This window comes from Mus pahari, chromosome 8 (assembly GCF_900095145.1).
Source record: "Mus pahari chromosome 8, PAHARI_EIJ_v1.1, whole genome shotgun sequence".
NCBI lineage: Eukaryota > Metazoa > Chordata > Mammalia > Rodentia > Muridae > Mus > Mus pahari.
The window spans coordinates 10,231,601-10,257,480 of NC_034597.1; the positions used below are offsets into that span (position 1 = coordinate 10,231,601).

Here is a 25,880-nt window from a genome sequence, read left to right on the forward strand (position 1 = left end):
AGATCTTTTGGGGTTACCTTATTGTCTTTGTTCTTCTGTCACCCAGGGATATTCATAAAACAACTGTATCCTGTGACTAATGAGCATGGCACTTACTAGCTTTTATGTATAGAACTCTGAAGAAATCAACGTAAACAGTTACCTGAATGTCCCCCATCATCTGCTCACAGAACTTCCCTGTGCAAGAGTGTCCTTTGCAGAGCTTAGCCCAATTATGTTGGTAGTAATAACCATCAATGCTAGCTTTCAGGACTCAGAGGGACTGAGTGGAAACCGCCTAAATAGATAACACTGGCTTGGGCAACAATCATCTTATAGGAGACTATATGTTCCCAAACTACAAACTGCAGCATAGTCTAAAAGGATAGAAACACACATGGTCCTTCCAAGATATACTAATTCAATTCTTTTCTCAGCCAAGTGGCTAATGCCCTCTTATTATATAGGTATATTTAATTTGATTTATAATAATAAAGCTGGTATTCCTTGAAGAGATGACATCAAATCCTGGAGTGTTGGTCTTTTTTGGAGGAAGGTATATTACAGACACAGTTACTATGTGTGCAGTTTTAGAAGCATGAAGACAATAGTACTTCTATTTAAAGATAGGCTCTCACTACAGATAGCCCAGCTGGCAGCAAATTCCTGATCCTCCGGACTCTTCTCTGAGTGCTGAGATGAGAGGTACAAATGGATATACCTTATTTATCACATCTACTTAGGCATTTCACACCTTAAATGATAGCATATTTCTTAGGATTTATCAAAAACAAGCATAAACCAAAGCCAAACAATATCCTGTCCCAAATCCTAGAGAGAAACACAGATCAAAAGCAAGTACTACTGACCTACAGAATGAAAGCAGTGCCCTGGCCCAATATGATACTGAGAATCAAAGGTGGTTCTAACATTAATCAAATACAAAGATAGCCTGTAAAATAGGAAATGGTTTTCCTTTTAGCTTAGGGCTGGAAAGTAATTCAGAAATTGGTACTTAGCATTCAACGTACATTTAATGCCTCAGTCTCTGAAAATAGAAACATATTTGAGAAAAAGCATCATTCCTCCATATCCCCCCTTTCTCTTTTTGGATAGTCTCTCTATGTAGACCAGGCTGTCCCTGGACCTGTTATGTAGTTTTGGCTGTCTTGGGTCTCTGTAGAGTAGACTGTCCCAGGACTGGATATGCAGATTAGGCTAGCAGACCAGCACATCCTCTTATCCGCCTCCCCATGACCCATCTCTTCACCATCTGTCTCCCCATGACCCCTCTCTTCAGCATCTGCCTCCCCATGCTTCTGAAAAAAAAGGACTCTTGGCAAAATTCAAGAGCAGGCACTTAAACTCTTTTAAATAGTTTTTGTTCCCTGAATCAGCTCTTGCCTTGTCACTTCCAGTCTGATGTTCTCAGCTGAACCAGAATATAGAACTTAAAAAGTGGTCCTTCTCCAAGGATTTAAGGTATTTATATTAGGAATGGAAAACCGAGTTTAGAATGGGGTTATATTCCATTTCCTGCATGCCACTTACCCACAAAGGGCATTGGCTTTTTTTTTTTTTTTTTTTTTTTTATCTACAGTGGGAAACAATCCACATTCTCTTTATTTAAGAGTTGTATGGGTTAAGTGAATCCAACAAAGGTCTGACCTACCAGACACTGCTTTGTCTGATAGGAATCCTGTCCATAGGGAGTTTTGGTGAGAACTGCAGGAAGTACAACAGACAAGGAAGTACAGAGTGCATGACCAAGACACGCCAGAGCCAAAGGTCATGGGGGCAAAGTTTCAGAACCTAGGGACACTTAAATTTGTCACATGGGAAAGCCTCTTTGAGGTGGCATTTGAATAGAAATGAAAGCGAAAATGGTACGACCAGATAAAATTCTGGGAGAGTGCAAACTCAGAAAAGAAGCACACACACAGGGCCCCTGGAAGAAGCAGGGTTGGGGGTCATTGAAGGTGAGAACAGTGACTTTGAGCCAGAGATTCTTGTTTTCATTCAACAAGCTGGAAGCCACTAAAGGGTTTTAACAAGGCATAGATTACACCGAGACTCCCACCACTAGGTAGAGCTGCATAGTGGCAAACTTAGAGACCAAGATAAGAGGCTGCCACTGAAATCTGGGGAGGGGAATAGTGGATGGCCTTTGAGCCACACTGTCACTAGGGAGAGGTCACTAGGGAGAGGCAGTGGAAACTACTAGGATTCATTCCTGGCTTTGAGGACTGAGCCAGGATTTAGTCAGAACAGTCTGCCTGGGAGACCAGGGATAGCTGGGAGCTTAGGGAGTGGTGTGGTCACTCCTTAGAAGGCAAAGACTAGGAGATTTTGTCTGCTGGAATGGGGTGAAGGTATCTGGTCAATAGTATTTCTTAAGATGTACTAATTTGTGATGACTATTGACATTCACATAGACATGCCAAGTAGACAGGTCAGTAAACAGAAGAGACTGGATCCTGATCAAATGTGAAAGAACATATGCTACTTTATAACAATCCTGTGTTCTTGATGCAAGGCTGGAGTTCAGGCATAGGCAGCTGGCTTTACATAGTTCTTTGTGAAAATTACAGGAGGCACATGCACTCTTTTTCTTTGCATAGCAGTGGTAAGGGCTGTAATGTTATGTGCATGACAATCACCTAGGCAGGGCATGGTGACACAGTGCCTTTCTGAGCTTTAGTTAGAGACCTATCAGGCTCCTAAATGCTGAGTGTCACCATATCTTACTATAACTGATCACCTTCCTTTTTTATAGGGAGCCTTTACCTGTCCCTTAAGGTAAAAACAAATAAGAACACACACACACACACACACACACACACACACACACACACACACACACACAATTTCTTTTGTTGTTGTAGCATAATTAACATCTTTTCTTTTCATATCATATACCATTTTTTTCTTTTGTTTTGTTTTTTGAGACAGGGTTTCTCTGTATAGCTCTGGCTGTCCTGGAACTCAGCCCTAAAACAAGTAGGACTGCAGGAAACATATTCCAACATAATAAAGGTTATGTATGACAAAGTCATGGCCAATATCATCCTAAATGGATAAAACAAGTAAGAAACCCCATTAAAACCAGGAATGGGAGAGGGCTGCCCATTATCCCTACTACTCATCCATAATGTGATTGAAGCATTAGCTATACCAATCAGGCAAGAGAAGGGATACAAATGGGAAAATATTAAGTTGAATTATTTTCAATTGAATATTATATTATCTTATAACCAGTGTTCCCAAAATTTGACTAGAAAAAATTGTACAAATTATCAATAATTTCAGCAAAGTGTTATGATACATAATTGACTTACAAAATTTACCAGTCTTAATACATACAAGTAACAAGCCTGCTGAGAAAGAGAACATGGACACGCTCCTCTTCCCAGTCTCTCAAATCAAATAAAATATTTAAAATAACAAAAGAGGTTAAAAAAAAAAAGCCCTCTACAATGAAAACTTTAAATGTGTGAAGAAAGAAATTAAGAAACATACAACAGTGGAAAAAAGATAGCATTTTCAACAACCAGTGGCGGCTCAACTGGCAGCAATCATGTAGAAGAACACGAATTGATCCATTCTTATCTCCTTGTACAAAGCTCAAGTCTAAGTGGATCAAGGAACTCCACATAAAACCAGAGACACTGAAACGTATAGAGGAGAAACAGAGGAAAAGCCTCGAAGATATGGGCACAGGGGGAAAATTCCTGAACAGAACACCAATGGCTTGTGCTATAAGATCAAAAATCGACAAATGGGACCTCATAAAATTGCAAAGCTTCTGTAAGGTAAAAGACACTGTCAATAAGACAAAAAGGCCACCAACAGAATGGGAAAGGGTCTTTACCAATCTTAAATCTGATAGAGGACTAATGTCCAATAAATACAAAGAACTCAAGAAACTGGATTCCAGAAAATCAACTAAGCCCATTAACAGTGGGGTAGAGAGCTAAACAAAGAATTCTCAATTGAGGAATACCGAATGGCTGAGAAGCACCTGAAGCAATGTTCAGTATCCTTAATCATCAGGGAAATGCAAATCAAAACAACCTTGAGATTCCACCTTATACCAGTCAGAATGGTTAAGATCAAAAATTCAGGTGACAGCAGATGCTGGTGAGGATGTGTAGAAAGAGGAACACTTCTCCATTATTGGTGGGATTGCAAGCTTGTACAACCTCTCTGGAAATCAGACTGGTGGTTCCTCAGAAAATTAGACATAGTACTACCTGAGGACCCAGCAATACCACTCCCAGAAGATGTTCCAACTTGTAATAAGGATGCATGCTCCACTATGTTCATAGCAGCCTTATTCATAATAGCCAGAAGCTGGAAAGAACCCACATGTTCCTCAACAGAGGAATGGATACATAAAATGTGGTACATTTATACAATGGAGTACTACTCAGCTATTAAAAAGAATGAAATTCTTAGGCAAATGGATGGATCTGGAGGATATTATCCTGAGTGAGGTAACCCAATCACAAAAGAACACACACTTACTGATAAGTGGATATTAATCCAGAAACTTAGAATACCCAAGATACAATTTGCAAAACACATGAAACTCAGGAAGAAGGAAAACCAAAGTGTGGATACTTCGTTTCTTCTTAGAATGGGGAACAAAATACCCATGGAAGGAGTTACAAAGTTTGGAGCTGAGAAGGAAGGAAGGACCATCCAGAGACTGCCCCACCCAGGGATCCATCCCATAAACAGCCACCAAACCGAGACACTATTATGAATGCTAGCAAGATTTTGCAGACAGGACCCTGATATAGCTGTCTCTTGTGAGGCTACGCCAGTGCCTGGCAAATATGAAAGTAGTTGCTCACAGTCATCTATTGGATGGAACACAGGGCCTCCAATGAAGGAACTAGAGAAAGTACCCAAGGTGCTAAAGGGGTCTGCAACTCTATAGGAGGAGCAACAATATGAACTAACCAGTACCCGCCCAGAGATTGTGTCTCTAGTTGCATATGTAGCAGAGGATGGCCTAGTAGACCATCAATGGGAGGAGAGGCCCTTGGTCTTGTGAAGATTATATGCCCCAGTACAGGGGATTGCCAGGGCCATGAAGCAGGAGTGGATGGGTTGGGGAGCAGGGCGGGGGGGGGGGAGTGTATAGGGGACTTTTGAGATAGCATTTGAAATGTAAATGAAGAAATATCATTAAAAAAAATAAAAGTTAAAAATATATAAGAAAGAAACATACTTAAATTTGAAGACCTTCCAAGCATATAGCCTGGTAGAATTAACATTGTGTAAATTTTAAAGATAGTTCTTATTACAAAAGGTACCAAGCACATCTTTAACTTCTGAATTAACTTGGAATGTAACTTATTTTGAAGGTAGCAAGCAACAGCAGTGATTTCCTTTACAGGTCTAATCTAGATACTTAAAAATGGTATATGATAGTCGGGCAGTGGTGGCACATGCCTTTAATCCCGGCACTTGGGAGGCAGAGGCAGGCAGATTTCTGAGTTCGAGGCCAGCCTGGTCTACAGAGTGAGTTCATATTGAAGAATGCATATTGAATCTTCCTAATTTCCTTCCTTCCTTCCTTCCTTCCTTCCTTCCTTCCTTCCTTCCTTCCTTCCTTCCTTCCTTCCTTCCTTTTGCTTCCATTGAGATGATCATATGATTCTTGTATTTTTTGNCCATGTATTTGGTTTATTACATTTATTTCTTATATATGCTAAAAAAATAAAATCAATGAAAAAAAACAAAAAGAAAAAAAGAAAGGTACCTGCCTTTGAAACCCAGCTCTAAAGCTGGGGGCTCAGAAAGAGACACTGTTTGCTTTTTCTAATTTCCTGTATGATTCTGGAAAATGAACATTTAAATTGTCATTTCACCTGCCAAAGCTCAATTTTCCCTTACAGGTTGTCCAGAACAAATCAGAATGGGGGCAAGAGGGGAGTTGTAATTCAGCTTTCTTTGGATACTTTGGACAAAGAGAAGCCAGTGTTGTGGAAGTGGACCAGTCAAAAGTGAACTGCTTAAAAGTAGGTGAGGTGTTTTTCTATGAAGAATGGACACCTATACCCCTGAAGCTCACAGCTTCAATTTCTACTTGTGTTCCTTTTGGCCATCCAGGTTAGCGTCTGACCTGGTCCACACTGAGGACACCTGAGGACAGACAGCACATTCCTTTCATGCTCCATTCTCACTAGTGAATCCTCCAGAATGGCACAGAGAATATGGTCTGAAGATGGCTGCTGTACTTCTGGGAAACCTTGCCAAGTTGAATCTGAGTTCCCACATCTACAGAGAGCATTCCAGTACGGCTAGGACACATTCCCTTAGCAGAAAATCAAGTAAGCTAATGAAGAATGCTTGTGACCTGCCACCTCCACCACTCCAAAGTTCAACAGACATTCCTACAGTGACAAGCTCAATTATAACACTCCTAAAATGTCTCATTAAAGAACCCCAGCTTTGTAGCCCATGAATTCTATTTATATGAATATAAAGGAGGTCTCGCCTTTCTATCTTGATTGATCAGGAGGACTACCCATCCCATTCTCATATTTAGACATGGAAAACTCCATCTCCATAGTTTTATTTTTATTGTATGCATGTGGGTATTTTGCCTGGATGCATATATGTGCACCACATGAAGGCAGTACCATAGAGCACAAAGGAGCACACTGGATGCTCAGGAACTGGAGTTATAGACAATTGTTAGTTCCATGTGGGAACCGTAGACAACTGTTAGTTCCATGTGGGTACTGTAGACAATTGTTAGTTCCATGTGGGGACTGGAAAGTGAGCCTGGGTCTTCTGGAAAAGCAGTCTTTTAGCTTCTGAGCCATCTTTCCAGCCTCCTCCATCTTAGAGTTTTCGAATATCCTTCAAACGAAATTCTTTTACCCAATGTAGTACTTCTCACTTTCAGCTTTACCAGATCGAAAACCCACTGACATCTAGGTCGTGGGTGCACACCTGAGATACCTACTCCATTAAATAGGTCACCCCAGGCTCCTGAGAGACAGATGCCTGGCTACATCTCTCTCTTTCACTTTGCACCCCAACTTGCAGAGGCTGCCAGAGAAAGGTCCACATGACCCTGCAAGTGGCTTGCAAGCCATTCCAAAGTAAAGTGGAAGGATAAACGCTCCTGTCTACTCAGGAGGACAGTAAGCACTGGTTTCTCTGTGGCTTTGTTCTGGAAACCTTAGTCTAGGTGGCCTCAGGGCCAGCAGTCCTCTAGGCTTGCATAAGTGGATTGTGTATTGTGGTAAGAACAAAGGTTCGGGGTTGACTTCCTCATTTGGATCTGGACACCCAGACTGACAGTTCTCTACACAGTGCAGACATGTTGCTGTAGTTGTTATGGTTTTTTGGCATCAAAATGCTCTCTGGGTATCAGTAAAAAGGAAAGAAGAAAGCCAAGCATGAAACGTGAGGTGGGAGGAGCATGGAAGGTGTGAAGCCTGGCCTACAGCCCAGCCATGCCTGTGTGGCATGTACAGAGACTGTCCTGGTGACTAACAGGCACAACCACTGAGCCCAGGGTTTTTCCTCTGCCAGTATGCAGTGGTCAGCAGAGATGAATGAGAAGATATTCTAAAGTACACAACCTTATATTCGTAGGAGAAAAGTCCTATGTTTCGACTACACTGTATTCTTGACTTATGTTAGACATGAAAGAAATTACATTTCAATAATGGGCCATTTTTAGAATATATATATATATATATATATATATATATATATATATATATATATCCACACAGATTTTGGCATTAGGGATTAAACCCTGCATCTCACCAACAACTTATGCTCCTAGCCTTCAAAATAATGCTAAATGACTTGTCAAAATTATCAAAATATCACTACAGTTTCGCTGGTGCTGTGGTGGCAGCACAGCACCAGACAGGTGTGGTCACCCTCTCTGTGAAGTCTCCTTTTCCCATAGTCTGACTTTGTAGCCTGACCCTGGAGTAATTCCACTTTCCTATTTTACACATACACGGCTAAAATATGGTATTTTCTATAATATTATTCTGCAATATTAATCATATTACTGCAGAAAAGAGATAATGAAAAAGAGCAATGAATCCCGCATAAAGTTAAGGTAGAGGGACAATGAATAATTTCTCATGTTCTGTTTCCTTTTAAGCACAATGGGTTCAGGGAAGCTGCCTATGCCAACAGAGCAGATATATATGTTTAGTATGTACATATGACAACACAGATTGTTAAAAATGGATGAATACATCATACTGACCTTAGGGGGTTTAAACGGATAATCTGGTGAAAAGGTAATGTCAAGAAAGAACACCCCTCCTTCATAGACAGATCCTGGGGGTCCCAATATAGTTGACCTCCATTCATAAATGTTGTCTCCTTTGGGTCCAGCACTGAAATAAGACACACAAATGAGATGTGCTTTAAAATTACATACTGTTTGGAATTAAAAAATATATTTATGATAATAACAAATTGAGCCATTTCATAAAACATAATAAAGTTAATACATTAATTTTATCTATCTATCATATTGTTCCTGTCAACATCATTATTCTATGAACAAAACATGCTGGTATTATGTAATCCAGCAGAGCAGAAGGTCCTGTTGTACTGCTCACAACGCAAACACTGGAACAAGTTTCCCAGGACACTAGCTTTGTATAAATATGAAATTATGTGAAGACAGGAAAAGGGTGACAGAACCCTGGGAGCATTGACAGAGAATTTCCAAGTGAGAAAGGCTAATGCAGAATGGCTGGCCTAAACCCTCCACTAAGCACTGAGAGCACAGATTGGTTCCTGACAGCCACCAATCAGGAAAGCCAGCCAATCAGAACCTCTTATTCCTGCTATCCTATCTCCTAGATAAGACACGTTATTTCATGATTGTATTTTATAACGTCCTCTATGTTCCTCCCTAGAATAAAAATTCCTTGAGGAATAGATTTTAGCTACGAACTACACATTTGTTGGACAATAACATTAAGAAGAATAAAGCCCACTGTGAATGTGAATGGTGTTACTGGTTTCCAGTGGGCATCAGTGCCACAGTATGAGTGTGCCATGAAGAGCAGGGGAACCCAAAATAACGGGAAAGGCTTCCCAGGGTTCTTTTTGTTTTATCAGGTTATTATCGACTCTGAAATCCTCATCATGTAATGGAGTGCACAACATTATGAATGCTTGCCAAAGAGTTTATTCCAAATGTCACTGCAACAAAATTGATCACAACCACGATAAGACTACATAGTGATAAAAAATTTTTTAATGTAATTCACCTCACTAGTGATCAAAGTAGAAGAGAAGATTTTATTCTCACGGTTTACAGAAGACTTCCTCCCCTTTCTCCCTTCACTTTCCTTCTTGTGGAATCCCTTCCCTTCTCTTCCATGCAAAAGTAAAACCTTTACTGATTGAGAGACAGTTCATGCTTATAAACTGAGAAATAATATTTAGATCATGTAAAACTGACCAAATCCTAGGGCCCAATCATATCAATTCATATCAATTAACAGGAAAAAGATTAATAATCTATTAGAAAGATATCAAAAGACATTTCTAAAAGGTGGAAATAAAAATTAAAATACTCAGTATCATCAAAATTGGGAAAATAACAATTCAATTGGTAAAAATAAATGCTTAAGAAGCAAAATGGAGTAGTGACGAGGACTTGGTAAATCTGATTTCTAAACACTGCACATAAACATGTTCAAATGCGCTAGAGAAGAACACACTACTCTTCATAAAGACAGGGAGGAGGGAATTTCTGAGCTTTGTAGCATTGTGGGTGGACCTGGAAGGTGCTAAGCTCAGCAGAGTCAGGCAGAGAACAGCAAATGCTGTGTGCTCTCACTTATATGTTAGTTAAAGCAATGGGCTCATGGATGGAGAGAATAAAACAGTGGCTTTGAGAGAGAGAGTATGAAGAGAGGATATTTAGTGGGTATGAGCCAGGTAGATAAGGACTTACATGTGCGTGATCCCAGAAAATGGAGCTGTATCACCAGAACCATGTCTCCTGGGTGGGCAAAGAGATAGACAGGAAGAAGCCAAGGAAACTGCAGCCATATCTCAGCAGCTGTGTCATCCTTTCGTGGTTAGACATCCTTGAAGTTCTAGTAAGGGTCCTCCTGCTCTATCAGGAATTACGGCAGTAGACACGTTCCTAGTTGCCACACATGCATGCTAAGGTAGGTGTGTCCTCAAGACTGTGGTTCCATTATCGTTTGCATTGTGTTTCTGACCCTCTCCCTCCTTTCTTCCACCCATGATCTTTAAAAGAGGATCACCAAGCAGTGTTGGCATATGCCTTTAATCCCAACACTCTGTAGAGGCAGAGGCAGAGGGGCAGAGGGGCAGAGGGGTAGAGGCAAGTCCCAGGACAGCTAGGGCTACACAGAGAAACCCTGTCTAAGAGAGAAGCCATCCATCACAACTTGGGAAAGAAAAGGTCATCTTTCCCCATCAACAGGCACAAGATCCTAAACCACACAGCACACAGCATAGGATGCTGCTTCTCCTTGTTTAGCCCTCTGCAAGGCTCTCTAGAGTACACACTGTGTTGCTCTGCTTTGCTAAGTAAAGCTCTGATAAACTGCCCATGTCTCCTGGGAGAATTCTTTCCTGTGAGAAGACAAGAACTCAGAAAGAAGTCTTCCTTGGATGATATATTTCAGGGGGGCAACTGAGTAACAGGAACCAGTTTTAATGTCCTGTATTATAAGAGGACAACTATAGATGACAAGAATTCATTAAATGTCTCAAAATATCTAGGAGCAAACTTTTTCTTTTAATTTTCTAAATACAAAGAAACGGCTCATGTCTGAGATAAAGGACCAGCTACTGCTCTTATCACTACACACAGCTATACTGAGGTATGCCTTGTTATATGTATGATGGCCATTTCAATTAAAATTAAAAACACATATTAATAAAGAATGCAGACCAGTTCAACTGAACATATATCTGTTATACAGCAGCGTATTTATACTTAGATCCCACAGACACAGAGGGGCTTTTGCAACAGCAGTGCTGGCAGCACCTACATCCTGACTGGAAACGAATGACCTTACCCAGAGGAAAGCCATCTAGCAGTGAGACCCTGCACATCCCCAGGAGCACATTGAGTTCAAAAGTGGCTGGACAGGTAGCCCAAGACAAGCCCACAGAGAGACTACATTGTTGACACAACTATGGGGTAAAACAAGAAACTGACTGAAGGAAGTGTTTAGGGGAGTGGGTTCTTGGTCTTCTACCTCTCAGTTACTTTCCTATTGCTGTGATCACACCACAAACAAGGCAACAGAAGAGAAAGACCTTAATTTTGAGCCCAGGGTTCTCAGGAAGCTAGAGTCCAGGACCATCATGGTAGAGGGTATGGCAGCAGATGTGATACAGGAGAATTACCTCAGAGTTTACTCACATTTGCTCCCAATTAAGAGGCAGAGAGAGCTAAGAGAGACTTGGAAATGAGGACTTTGAAACCTCAAACCCTGACTCCTTTCACATAGTTCCTCCCACAGGCCACACCTCCCAATAATCTTTTCCAAATAGTTCCACCAATTGAAGACCAAGTATCAAGACACATGAGCCTATGGGGGACCATTCTCATTTACATCCTACTTCTTATTGTGTGTGGTAGGCTTAGGAGCAATGTTTGATAATCTAATTATATAATGTCAAGTACGTTCTTTTATATGTATCGAATTTTTACATAAAGAAAAAGTATGTGGGCTGGTGAGATGGTTCAATTAGTAAAGATGAAATCTAATGTCATGAGTTTGATCCCCCAGGAAGTATATACTGGAGAGAACCCATTTCTTCAAGGTGTCCTCTGACTTTCATATGTACACTAGAACATGTATATAAGCACACATCCATGTATACAACATAAGCACAAATGTTATAACAATAAGAATTGGGAAAAGTATATTAAAAGGACAATAGAGTTCTATGTGAAATGAGCAAGTTCTGTGATCCTACCGCATGTTAAAAAGTATCCTTCCCAGCTGTAAAGTTTATTAACTATAACAATAACCAGCATTGGCAAGATGCCCCCAACGGTACAATAGTGGCACTTATATCTTAAGAGTAATTAACAGCCATTTAGTTAGCCTTAAGGCCTCCTCAATAGTAGGGAATTCATGCCTGTTACTATAAATTCAGCCAACTACTCATGGCTGATGAGATAGTGGACCATAGAGGAGAACCTATTACTACAATGGCCACTTTCTTAAACCAATGTAATTCTCAATTGTATTCTAAATATCGATCCTGATATCCACAAATAAGTGTTGCTTTCACCTTTCCCCAAAGAAGCTTCTTTTTGCAGAATTTGCAGACAATTCCAGGCATCCACATGTAGTCATAAAAACAGAGAACAATTGATTTTGGGATGCCCCAATCCAACTGATAAGCCCATAACACAACCCCTACACTTAAGGCTCAGGAAACATCATAGAAAGTGGGATAGAAAGACTGTAAGAGAGAAGCCCAGGATGCCTGTTGTCAGTAGGGTCTACTACATGAGACAGGGAAGCCATACCCATTAAATATGAAAAAAAAATATGGTTGACTAAACAAGAGTTATACCATGATAACACCAGTTGGCATATAAATGTGGATGAGGTAATCTCACAAGGCACTACCCATTGATGAAGAGCCATAGCCCATTAATGACTGTTGAGACGGGGAATAAGTATTCTCCAGGGACAATTCCTTGATAGATTATTCAATCTGAAGTGGTCAGCTCTAAACACATATACAGATGGCAACATTACAATTTAGCAGGTTACACACACACACACACACACACACACATACACACACACACACACACACACATACAGGCACTCACCCCAATAAAGTGGTAATAAATTTGAGGAAGGGGTCATGGAAGAAATTGGAAGAGGTAGAGGAGATGAAAATGATGGAAAGATAATACTCATGTATGAAATTCTCAAAACCAAACCAAAACACTAAACCGACCCAGGCCCTAGGGCTTAGCTCATTGGTAGAGCATTCAATTTTCCACACCATAAATAAATGAATATATTTTAAAAAGCCACTGGACTGGAAAGATGGACTTCAATTCACAAGTGACTATGTGAGAACAAGGGTTAAGCTGGACTGGGGAAGCCGAGTCACACTGATGAAGCCCCATTCAATTTTATTTCAAGTATTTGGTCTCTCTCTTTTCTACCCTTTCTTTTGTTTTTAGGTTTATTTTTATTTTAGGTGTGTGTTTGGCATGAATGCAATGCCACATGCATGCCTGGTGTGGGTGCTGCATCCCCTGGAACAGGAGTTATTGATGGCTGTGAGCTGCTATGTAGGTGCTGGGAAACTATCCCAGGTCCTTTGCAAGAACAGCAAGTACTCTTAACCACTAGGGCCTCTCTAGAGCAACTCTTTCTCTAAAATATAGTAAGTAAGATCACAGTTAACCCAATGCATTGCAGAGGGAAACAAGCATACTGCAAAGCGGTGAGTCAATGAGGGACCAGACTACGTTCTGCCCATCCTCCCAAGTGCTGGGAGTGAGGCTCAGACACCTGCATCCTGGCTGGATGACATGAGTCTTTCGTTAGCAGCAGTCTCTTGATGCCAAAAGAGCACACTCTTCAGATGAATAAGATACACACTTACATTCTGAGCTATAATTAAACATGGTGAACAGAAAAGTTTATCAGGAGGAGGAGCTTAAGGAGAGTATATTATAAGTTATAGTTACATTATCTTAAGGCAGATGGAAAAACTCAGTTAATAAACACACAGCTATGTTAACCACTGTGTCAGAGACTTTCAAATGTGAAGTCACCTTGAGAAGTTTTAAGATGATCTTCCAGGAATGGAAACCACAGGCAGTTAAGTAATATAGGGCCAACTAAGTTGTCACCACACAGTTCCATCAACAGAGGGACTCAGGAGTAGAAGACAGATATCTTAGCAAGAAGGGCAATCAGTGTGGATTATTTAAACTCAATTTCTGTTCACAATCAGAAATCCAGATTTTACTGAAGTCAGCTGTCTACACTGCTGAAGGTGGATTAAATCAACACAGCTGATATTATCGTTCTGTCTATACCTCTGTCTACACTGCTGAAGGTGGATTAAGTCAACACAGCTGATATTATCGTTCTGGGTTGCTTTATCTGGCCAAGGTGTATCTTTTAAAGAAATGTTTATTCAGTAGCAGCAAACTGTCTTCAAAACAGGCATTTTCCAAGGCACATCAATTTGATTGCCACACACACACCTATAGTAAGTGTCTTAGCTGTCCGTCTCATCTCCTTAGAGGGCAGGCCCACACTACTTGCAATCCTATAGTTAGGAGAGTGGTACTCCAGCTAGAGGTCCCCACCTCCTGTCTGTTGGCATGTTGCAAGTGAGAACCCCTTGGAGTGAAAAAAAATTGTTAAGTGTGCTATATAATGCAGCAGCCATGAGACTATGAGTGCTTGAAATGTGATTAGGGCCAAGAGGGAAGTATGTATTATAAATCAACATAATCTAAGACAGTGGTTCCCAACCTTTCTAATGCTTTGACCCTTTAAAACAGTTCCTCACTCCCAATGATAAAATTACTATTGTTTCTGCTTTATAACTGTAATTTTGCTATTATTATAAATCACAATGCAAATATCTGTGTTCTCTAATAGTCTTAGGTGGCCGCTGTGTTGTTCAACCCCTAAATGGGTCATAAAGCACAGATTGAGAACTGCTCATCTTGGATAATAATTATATGCTCAAATGGTAATATTTGGGGTATGCTAGGTTAAATACATTACAAAAAAATTTATGTGGTTTTAGAAGCTCAAAGTACAGTGGAATACCTAATGAAGATACCCCCTTTCCTCAGTGTACCCTCCTCATCTTCTAGGAAAAAGAAAAAAGGACCCCCACAGGAGCAGTTCTCAGCATGTACACAGGGGGTGGAGGATGGGTATGGGGTGGGAGAAAAAAAATCAGACAAAAATCAAAACTCCTCCTCCTGGGAATTTAGGGTCAACAAAGTACAGGGCTTTGCTCAAGGCCACATTCCTGAACTGTAACCCATGTCCTCCAACCCTGTGGCTGAGACCCCAGTGTCACCCTGTGAAGTAACCACATCTGCTGCCACAGATGGAGACCAGAGCTCAAGACCAGACCCTGCAAGTCCCTTAACCTCCCTTTAATCCTGGGCAGGCATCTGAGGCATTAAACAGTCACTTCAGTTCCAGCTACCCCTCCTTAGTCCATTTTCTTAGTTCAACCAGAAAGTTAATAGGAGCCACTGTTCCCATTTCCCCTCTTCCTATCACAAGTACCACCTCTCATCCAAACCTTGTGTCTGTGAGAAATGGAAGGTCGCAGGGTACCCACATCTTCTAGAAATACTTTGCTATCTGAACTTCAGAACAATTTGGTTAGGTCTGCTAGGCACTGCAGTGGGTGACATTTCTTTATAGTTAACCCTGCAGCCCATGTGTAGGACTGGAAGACCAGGACCCTTAACATGTCTTTGACTTTATCAGCAGTGGAAACAAGCTTTGGACAGGAGTGCACACCACTGCCCACTATCCTATAAACAACAGTGAGTACTCTACCACTCAGCCATATCTCAAACTTCCCATGTGCTGGGATGACAGGGTACTATAGCTGCCCTTCACAGTTTTGAAACAGTCAAGCTGATTTTCAAAAGAACCCTTAGTCCTCTCTACCAGTTCCAGTCACAGATAAGAGACGGTGCACCCTGTGGTACCATGTTAACACTCCGCCGCAACACTCCATGGTAACGCTCCTCCACAGTGACATGGTAATACTTGTGGTGCTAGCATGTAACACTATGGTATTGTGAATAACGTTCTGGGGCACCATGGCAAACCTCATGTGTCAGGGTTCTACTCTGTGCTGTGGTGGCAGGGCCCATGTGTCAGGGTTCTGTTCTGTGTTGCTGTGGCAGAGCCCCATGGTAGCATTCTAAGTGTAGTCTTATTTGTTTCTAGCTAACACTGTAGCCATCAAAGTAGAAATCCCCTTGAAGAGCATAGATATAGCAAATCTATACAGGAAACAGTTTAAAGGTCCTTTGGATAGTTAAGAGCTGTGGTTTATACACAGATTTAAGGGAGGGCAAAAGCCTCCGACATACCCAAGCCTCTTCTCCTAGATGAAGATGCTTTCTTTCTTTTCTTTTAAAAAAAAAATTTATTAGAGATTTTCTTTATTTACATTTCAAATGTTATCCCCTTTCCTGGTCTCCCTCTGAAAACCTCCTCCCCCTTACCTGCTTCCCCCTCCCCCTACTCACCAACCCACCCACTCCCAATTTCTGGCCCTGGCAATCCCCTACACTGGGGCATAGAGCCTTCACAGGACCAAGGGCCTCCCCTCCCACTGATGATCAACTAGTCTATCCTCTGCTGTATATGTAGCTGGAGCCATGAGTCACACCATGTGTACTCTTTGGTTGATGGCTTAGTCCCTGGGAGCTCTGGTGGTACTGGTTAGTTCATATTGTTATTCCTCCTATGGGGCTGTACACCCCTTCAACTCCTTGGGTCCTTTCTCTAGGTCCTTCATTGGGGTCCCTGTGCTCAGTTCAATGGATGGCTGTGAGCATTTCCTTCTGTATTTGTCAGGCAATGGCAGAGCCTCTCAAGGGACAGCTATATCAGGCTCCTGTCAGCAAGCACTTGTTGGCATTCACAATAGTGTCTGGTTTTGGTGGTTGTTTATGGGATGGATCCCCAGGTGGTTCAGTCTCTGGCTGTTCATTTCTTCAGGCTCTGCTCTGCACTTTGTCTCTGTAACTCCTTCCATGGGTATTTTGTTCCCCCTTCTAAGAAGGATCAAAGTGTCCACACTTTGGTCTTCCTTCTTCTTGAGTTTCATATGGTTTGTGAATTGTATCTTGGGTATTCTGAGTTTATGGGCTAATATCCACTTATCAGTGAATTCATATCATGAGTGCATTTTGTGATTGGGTTACCTCACTAAGGATGATATCCTCCAGATACATCCATTTGCCTAAGAATTTCATAAATTTATTGTTCTTAATAGCTGAATAGTACTCCATTGTGTAAATGTACCACATTTTCTGTATCCTTTCCTCTGTTGAGGGATATCTGGGTTCTTTTTAGCTCCTGGCTATTATAAATAAGGCTGCTATGAACATAGTGGAGCATGTGTCCTTATTACCTGTTAGAGCATCTTCTGGGTATATGCCCAGGAGTGGTATTGCTGGGTCCAGTCTTCTGAGGAACCACCAGACTGATTTCCAGAGTGGTTGTACAAGCTTGCAATCCCACCAGCAATGGAGGAGTGTTCCTCTTTCTCCACATCCTGGACAGCAGAAGATGCTTTCATTTCATATGTAAGAAAATGGTAAGCACAAATTTTATTGGTGTAACAATGACCTTTTATTCTTAAAACACTGGTTGTGATAGCTCACAACCTGTGTACTTTTATTGCCATTGGTGTCCCTGACACTGCCACGGGACTCTAAGGCTCACTGTCACTATGTTTTTGTACCAAGGTTAAGGTTAGGAGAGGAGGAGGATGGTGAGTTGGCCTGGAGACTAACATCTGAAGTGACTAGCATACACTGCTGGAGAATAGGAAACATGTACCCCAGCACAGTGCTGGTAAAGGAATTATGCATTAGATTCCAAGAGGCAGGCTCTCAATCCTGGGACAGGCACAGCTTAGGGACTCTACACCTTAGGGCAATTTATCAACACCAACAGTCTTAGCTCCCTTACATCTTCCAGAGTTGCTCCTTTTCACAGGTACAAGGGCCTCAAAGCAGTGATACATGGAGCAGTCACAATAGTGCCTGGCATGCCAGCATGGGCAGGCCAGCATGTGTGGGTATATGTGTGCCAGGGCCCACATGTGGTGAACAGTGGACAGTTTGTAGGAGTCAGTTCTCTCCATATGGGAGCCAGGATGAAACTCAGGTCGTCAGGCTTGGCTATAAGTGCCCTTACCCTTTGAGCCATCCCATTGGTGCAGAACTGGATATTTAGTATGTATATATTTACAGAATCAAGTGCCAAATCAGAGAACAATTTGGTTCTCTAAAAGAAGCAACCTGCAATTAAAGTAAGCTCCTTTAAATCATTGTTATTCTGTAAACTCTAACAAATATCTAAAGTTGAGGGACATAGAGATCCAAAGGCTTAGCAACAGTGACCCAGTAAATGTTAGAACTGATTCGAACCTGAAAACCATGCAGAGGCAAGCATACGTGTCCACCTGATACCAACAGTGAGACTCAGTGGTACCACATCAAGAGTGAAAGTCTACAACCAACAATGAGCTAAATTAGTTCCTTATATTTCTGCATATGAGGCTAGAGCAAGCCAAACATGACAGACAAGTACCCTAAAGGCATACTAGAGAAATCATGGCCTGAAGAAAACACACAGGTCTTAACATCACTGAGATACTCAGTTACTAATCTACCTACCCAAAACAGTTCCTCAGCACTGCATTTCATGGTCATTCTCTGACAAGACACTGTGTGTGCATTCTCCTCCTCCTCCTCCTCCTCCTCCTCCTCCTCCTCCTCCTCCTCTTCTTCTTCTTCTTCTTCTTCTTCTTCTTCTTCTTCTTCTTTAAATTTACTTATTTATTTATTTATTATATGTAAGTACACTGTAGCTGTCTTCAGACACTCCAGAAGAGGGCATCAGATCTTGTGACGGATAGTTGTGAGCCACCATGTGGTTGCTGGGATTTGAACACTGACCTTCGGAAGAGCAGTCGGGTGCTCTTACCTACTGAGCCATCTCACCAGCCCGTGCATTCTCTTCTTTATCACCATAGTTAGCTCTGAGATAGCTTTATCTTTAAGTGAGAGTGCCTCACTTCTTCCTCCTGAAGTTCCTCTTTAAATATGTGGAAACCTAGATTCCCAAAGCTTTTCAGTGCCTTTCACAAAATCAGACCATGTGCTTAAAACAAACAAAAAAATTATGCCTGCAGGTCTCATTCCTTACCCGTTCCTTTTGCAGCCCACAGCCTTCAGGCAGGTAGGGCCTGTGTGTTGTTTGGAGAGGATAAAATTAAAGGGAGTAAAAACCAGGATGGATGGATGTGGGGGCAGTTGCCTCAGCTGGAAATGGGCCTTCAGGGGAAAGGGAGCAAACAAAACACCAAGTGTTTAACGTGTTGGCTGCATATTCTTTAGTAAAATAAGGTATCCAGCATCCTCATTGGTGTAAGCGCTTCTATCCAGTCTCTTTTTTGGAGTGTCCAACACTTCTTTGTTACATAACCTGAAGAGGGTTGAAATGGAAACTTAAGGGTTCTTTGGCAAGTCAGTTGGATGGTGTTTTGCTGGGGTAAACACATGAAGGAATGTTTTGCTGAAGCAGACACAGGAATAAAGCAAGCACATGAAAGAACATGTGATGAAGGATTCTTTGCTAATAACACACATGTATTGGTCTGCCTTCCATTTTGTAGATGAGTTGCATCTGTAGGTACTCCATAGAGAGAAACACACCAAAAATATTCTGGTGGTGTGCTGCAATTGTCTGCTGATTCCTCAGACTCAGGCTGATTGGATGCATGTGCTGAAGTAAGGCACGTGGAGGACACGTGATATTTGGAGGGTATAAATAGGATTCCATGGAGTGATGGAGACAGAGCTTGACTTGCTGGTACACCTAGCTGTGCAACACTTGTGGGTCTCGCATCTTCCCTGATCTTCACTTCCTTGAGAGAAGGACAGCCTAGGACTTCTGGTATTCTTGCTGGTCCCTCCTGTTGACTCGTGCAGAGCTGTCTCTTCTAGGTTGTGTCAGTTGCTAACCTGACTCTACCAAAGTGGACTGCTGGTGTATCCATGAGGTGTTTTCCAGTGGATCGAGCTGCCACTGCCTGTTAACCTGGGAACTGAACTGCTGATTTCCAGACAACACAGATGGGATGCACAGATGGGTTTTTTTGCTCCAAAGAACCTTTTTAAACAGGCCCACTACCCCAGTACCCTTTCCTTTCCACTACCTCTGGGGGGTGGTGAGCTACAAGGGAGGTTAAAATGTTTAAGAACCATTATTAAAGATAGGCTTTGAAAAAAAAAAGTTATAGAGGGTGTTTTCCAAAGGAAAGCAAAGGCAAGTTCCTGCACTCTTCACAGCTCTCAGGCATTCCTGACAGCAGTTTCCGATGATGTCATAAGCTACTGTTCAACAGCTTAGTGAGGACTGCCCATTACATTCTGGCTGTCATGTGCAATTCCAAAGTCTGCCCTTGTGAAACACTTACAGAAGTGACTTATAACACAGCTTGGTGATTCAGTCTCAACACAGTTCATTAGTCATGGTATCGACATCAATTTTCTATAGCAGTTATTACTGCTTTTCAGATCTCAGCATTTGCCTTCCTTGTCTGTAGGCAAAGCAAAGAGGTCTTATAGAAGGTTTGCTTTAATAGCCACTGCTTTGTAATACCCTTAACTCTGGTCAAGATGGATTATTTCTGAGACTGAGAGGTCTTGCTTTAGGTAGTGTTGTGGTGTGAGAAATAACTGCCCATCTCCAGCTCACAGTGTGGGGCTAGGTGAGGGGAACTGTGGGTCCCTGGCTGTCAAGCAGGTTTAATCTATCCACATCCCAGTCTGCATTAGTCTCCCAACAATAAAGTGCAGCCCAGGTTGCTGGAAGAAACAAACCTAGGGATAATTAAAACCTCAGAAAGACCAACTCCTGACTACCAGGGGAGGTTTAATTTGTGGCTGAGCCTAGCAGCTTAAAAGGCTAATTGTGTTCAATAGCAGCAAATGCTAAGGACCTGGTGTGGACACTATGCATGCAGGATGTGAAAAGCAAAGCTTGAGAGAGCCCCGAGTGATCAGTTCAAATAAGTAGGTAGTTTGAGTCCTAGAAACACATCTGCCTTCTGAGATGGGCATTCCTGCCTCTGTCCGTACAGATCTGGAGCAGCCTCTGGAAGGCTAGGCAAAGGGTGGAAGGTGGCACATTACAGGAGCTCTCCCTAGGTTCTTTAGAGTGTGCAGCCAGCTGCCCTTTGCTTTGATGGGTCTAATTTTCTGCTGGGAAGTTCAATGCTCTGAAGCAAATGTGTCATACTTCTGTGTTAAGATAACAAAGCGGCATTGACAGTTTATGTTAAAACAATGTCACTATCCAGTAATCCTTTTTAAATCAAAGAGCATGCCATTTATCTGGAGAGCTGGGGACCTCCAATCATGGCTTCGACTTCTTCAGCAAAGACACAATCTTCCCCTAAACCAAAGGACAGTCTCCCTCATAACAAAACACAAGACATGATGTTTAATTTTCTTTTTACGGTAGGAAGTTTTCCCTAATGGTTTCGATCACCAAGTGGACACAGCATCTTCAGTACCCCGATTGGTATGCTAATGTAGCTTTGGACAGTTGGAGACACAAAGCCTCAGCAACCCCCACCCCATACACACTGAGCAATTTTACTGTCTTTTAAAATGAGTTGTTGTTGTTGTTGTTGTTAATGTTTCCTTTGGCTCTCTGGCTCCTTTCTGAATTTTGTGTACCTAACTTGGAGATTAACAGCTGGCAGGAGAGAGAAAGGTTGGGCAGCTTGCCTGCCTGCCCAGACTGCAGTCCCTGAGGCCTGTACTGGCTGCCTCATCTTCCAGTCCTAGGCACGTTGTGGCTGAAGGTGTGAACTGACACGGAAGCCACACTTGAGTACTGAGTATGTACATAACCAAACATTCTTCCCTTTGCAGGATGTCATCTTTAAAAGTCAAATTTCTATTTCAGAAGTCCTAGGTTTAAGGGCTAGAAGACAGCCCAACTGGGATACAGTGATAGAGTGCTTGCAAGGTTCTTTTGCTTTTGATCCTCAGCATAAGGAATGCTTATAGAACCACTGCAAAGACAGGGGTCTCAAACACTCACTGTTCTGTCGTTACAGTGTTTCTGCCATGATCTCTGACTAACTAGGATGCGACTTAACTGAGACTTCTTCCTGTACTAATTATCTCGTGTTCTTCTTCTGCTCACAGTTTCCATCCAGGACACAATGCATCGGGCACCTGTCAGACATGGTTTGTTGCCAATGTCACCAAAACACAGAATGAGAAGTACAAAGATTTATGTTGGCTTATGGTTCAGGGTCAAGGATGAAAGGTCATCTCCCAGTACTGCTCTTGTTAGCAGAATCACTGTGGTGCAGGAGGGGAGGGGCAAGTCCCAGAAACCCAAACCACATTTCAGATTTTGGAGCTGACCTACGTCAATGTGATCTACTGTGGGCCACACGAGTTGCACATCTCTCACAGAAGCACAGCACATCTCTGCCTACAATTCTTATTTGGTCCCACTTCACAAACCTTTAATAAGGACTAACTTCATCATGAACTCTGGCAGGGGAAACACTCAAACCTAACAGGAACCATGTTTCTTTAGAACTTAAATTGAGAAATGTGGGAGGAATTGGGGAGAAGTTCTGTGTTATCTTTGTAATTTTCCTCCAGATTGGAAGTTGTTAGGAAATAAAAATTATTTTAAGAAGCTGATAATGAGAAAATCTCCCCCCACCTCATTTTCTTTAATGAAAATACCTATACTCTGCCTCTCAAATGCTGGGATTAGAGGCATGCGCCACTACTGCCCAGTCGGCCCCCAACTCTTGCTCTCAACTCCTCAAGACTCAGTGGTGCCTGGATGTCCAAGAGTTTGGGAGCCCCAGCTCCCAGACTCCTTGCAGGCTCATGTACACCTACCCTTTGTTCCCTACTCCTCTGTGCTGTGCCCCTGCCCCAGCAGCGACTGGATGCCCACAACCTTGGGAATCCTAGCTTTAGCCTACCACATCCCAGGGTGCATTTTCCCACCCCCTGAGCAGTGTCTCAATGCTTCCCTAAAGCCCTGCACCTGATAACAGTGGCACAGGGTAAACACTGTCTAGTTTTGCTTCCCCAGAGTTGTTCCTCACATCTCACCAGCAGGACAGACTTGGACCCACAGGTGGAGATTTTGCCCACATACTATGAAATGTTTGACATTACTGACATCCTAGTTAACATCCAGACCTTCTACCCTTCCATGATATGTAGGATTTATAAGAATCCACTTAAGAATTAATATACAAGAAAAATGATATAGAACAGAACTGACCATGCAGCAGTGAGATCTGACCAGGGGCTATTGCTTGCTGCTGAGCCTGACATATGGTGGACTGAGAAAACTGAATTCTGAAAAATATATTCCAGCATTCACGGGCACACATGTTATACAAGCATCCTGAACAAATAAAACTATCATGTGTGTGTATGTGTGTGTGTATCTCCCCAAGTATAATGAATACAAGAATGTATACTGCATAACATCTTACATACAGAATATAAGGTTAGCTACAATCCTGATGGCAACCTCCCAGTGCCTTAGATCACAGTGTCTTATGACTCACCAAACATACCACCCTCTTTATGCAGAAACAACAGCAGAGCCATGCCAGTCGAGGTTTTATCTAAAGAAAATGTGTTCATTGAGTGTTTCAAGTACAAAGGTAGCTAAGCTTTGGTTAGTCATCACTTTTAGTTCTGTTGTCTAGGCCACATGTGTCTGGATATCCCTTCCTGGAACTTTCAGTGGTCTCAGATTCCTTTAGTGAGCTTTGGGAAACCCAAGACAGAACCAGAGTGGGCCAGCTGTGCACCTGTGTTCTCAGCTTTATCTCTTCCTCAAGTTTCAGGGATAGGAAGGGTAAACAACAAGAAGGAAAGCAAATAAAATACAAAGAACAAAGTAGGAGTCAAAAAATAGGTATGTGAAATGGAGCAGCACAGATTTTTAACTTACTACTGAAACTTAAAATGTGGGTAGAATCAAATGTTATCACCAACTCCAAAGTCTTAATGAACATACAATCTATTTTGTTTAGATAACATTTAAAGTACACACACACACACACACACACACACACACGTAAGATGACGAATCACAACAACCACCTAAGTTGATAAGGCTTTAGAGAGAAGACAAAACTACCTTGAAGTTGCTGATTACATCAGGTTCATACACATTTATCCAGAATACATACAACTAGCAAAGCAATGGCTTCATTGATATAGAAGTCACCAGGCAACTGGGATTCTGGGGGGGGGGGGGGACTAGGGGGAGATGGGACTGCAGGACCTCATCTAATTGTTCTCCAATAAAGAGCTCAGGTAGGGGCTTTTCTCTCAAGCAAGCCTGTTCTCAGTGCAGTGTGGATCTCCCGGCCAGGACAGCTTACACCACACAGCAGTCACTGAGTGTTTATACATATACACTGCCTCCCCTGGTGATGAGCAGTTTTTATTTTCATTTTCAAAAGGGCTTTTCATTCAGAGCTTTATCTTCACTAATCAGAATAAACTTCATTGAGAGAGAAAGGGTGGATGTGAGCTTAAGACATGACTGTCACTCACAATTTTAACTTAATGAATATAGTTAACTACTTTTATCAGACTTGATTTATATCTAAGTACAAATCTATGCTTGAATGTACCATGATTTCTGTCCCCAAAGTATATATTTTTTAAATATGTATTCATTTTATTTTTATAAGTACACTGTAGCTGTCTTCAGACACACACCAGAAGAGTGTATCAGATTTTATTACAGATGGTTGTGACCATGTGGTTGCTGGGATTTGAACTCAGAACCTCTACAAGAGCAGTCAGTGCTCTTAACCACTGAGCCATCTCTCCAACTCCCCTCCCCCCAAAGTATATTTTTAAAATTTGATAACATGAAGAAATCCTCTAGACAGTGGTGGCATATACCTTTAATCTCAGAACTTGGAAAGCAGCAGCAGTTGGATCTTGATAACTTTGAGGCCAGTCTATTCTACACAGCAAGTTCCAGAACAGCCAAGGCTACACAGAGAATCCCTGTCTCAAAAGACCAAAAACTAAACAACCAACCAAACAACCCCCCAAAAGAGAAATCCTCAAAATGTATGGTGTGAAAAAAATACACCATAAAGTTAACTCTCTTATTAATTTATTCATGTATTCAGAAGGCCAGGGCCAGCACAGAGGAGGGGCAGAGAGACTGTAAAAGCCAAAGGTCCAGCAGGGATGTAAGGGCTCACAAATGCCCTGCTGGAATTTTGATTCTAGCTGGCTTGATCTTGTGTAGATCTTGTGCATGCAGCCACAGGGGTCCAAGATGCTGCGTGCAGTGGCCTTTCACACCCAGAAGACATTGCTTCACAGCAACCCCCACCATTTCAGGTGCTTCAGTGAGAAGGCTGTTGGAGTGGGCAGTCTGCTTTGCATATGGCCTGACAGGCTCTGGTGAAAGGCCTCACAGCCCTGCAGACACTGACTAAGTGGACTAGGGTTTGCAAAAGGGCCCATGAACCTGGAACGGACGAGTAATGGTGGGAGGTATGGAAGGAGTTGGGGGTAAGGTGTACAGGAGGGAGGTGTGAGCAAAATACATTTTATATGCAAAATTCTCAAATGATAAAACATTTAAAACACAGACATTCTAAGATCCTTCTATGAGCCACGTGCTGCAGACTTAGTGGTAAATACCTCCAAGGTTTTATTCATGGAAAATGTCTTCTAGTAAGTAAATTAGTCTGCTGTGCATATGCATAAATCTACATGTGAAAGAATTTGTGCATATATGCGTGAGTACAGGTATGTATACAGATGTAGAGATATAGTTTGAGGTGAGGGCAGATGATGAATCAGAGAGTGAGTTATGGCAATGATTCAAAAATAGTTCTTAACCTAACCAACTAAAATCCTCCAAAGCAACCTCTGTAAGGGCATCTAGGTACTAGTTTATGTAGTTATTTCCATAAGTTACATGTGTTCATTAAAAATGAATCACATAAAAACTGCTAAAATCCTGTTAGTCAGTGCCTGACACAGCTTTGTCTTTGAACTATAAGACCAT

General features: G+C 41.9%; 1 protein-coding gene across 3 annotated transcripts in view; it reads right to left on the reverse strand.

The window, feature by feature from the left end:
- The window catches only part of LOC110325408 (ubiquitin-conjugating enzyme E2 E2), a 289,650-nt gene that overhangs the window by 52,920 nt on the left and 210,850 nt on the right, over positions 1–25,880 (reverse strand). For 2 of the 3 annotated variants that reach the window (XM_021203384.2, XM_029541488.1), the window contains one exon: positions 8,240–8,372. In XM_021203384.2, the coding sequence (XP_021059043.1) occupies positions 8,240–8,372 (133 nt within the window). Of the gene's footprint in view, positions 1–8,239; positions 8,373–9,952; positions 10,001–25,880 lie in introns of all 3 variants that reach the window. The other variant, XM_029541487.1, reaches the window with a different exon arrangement.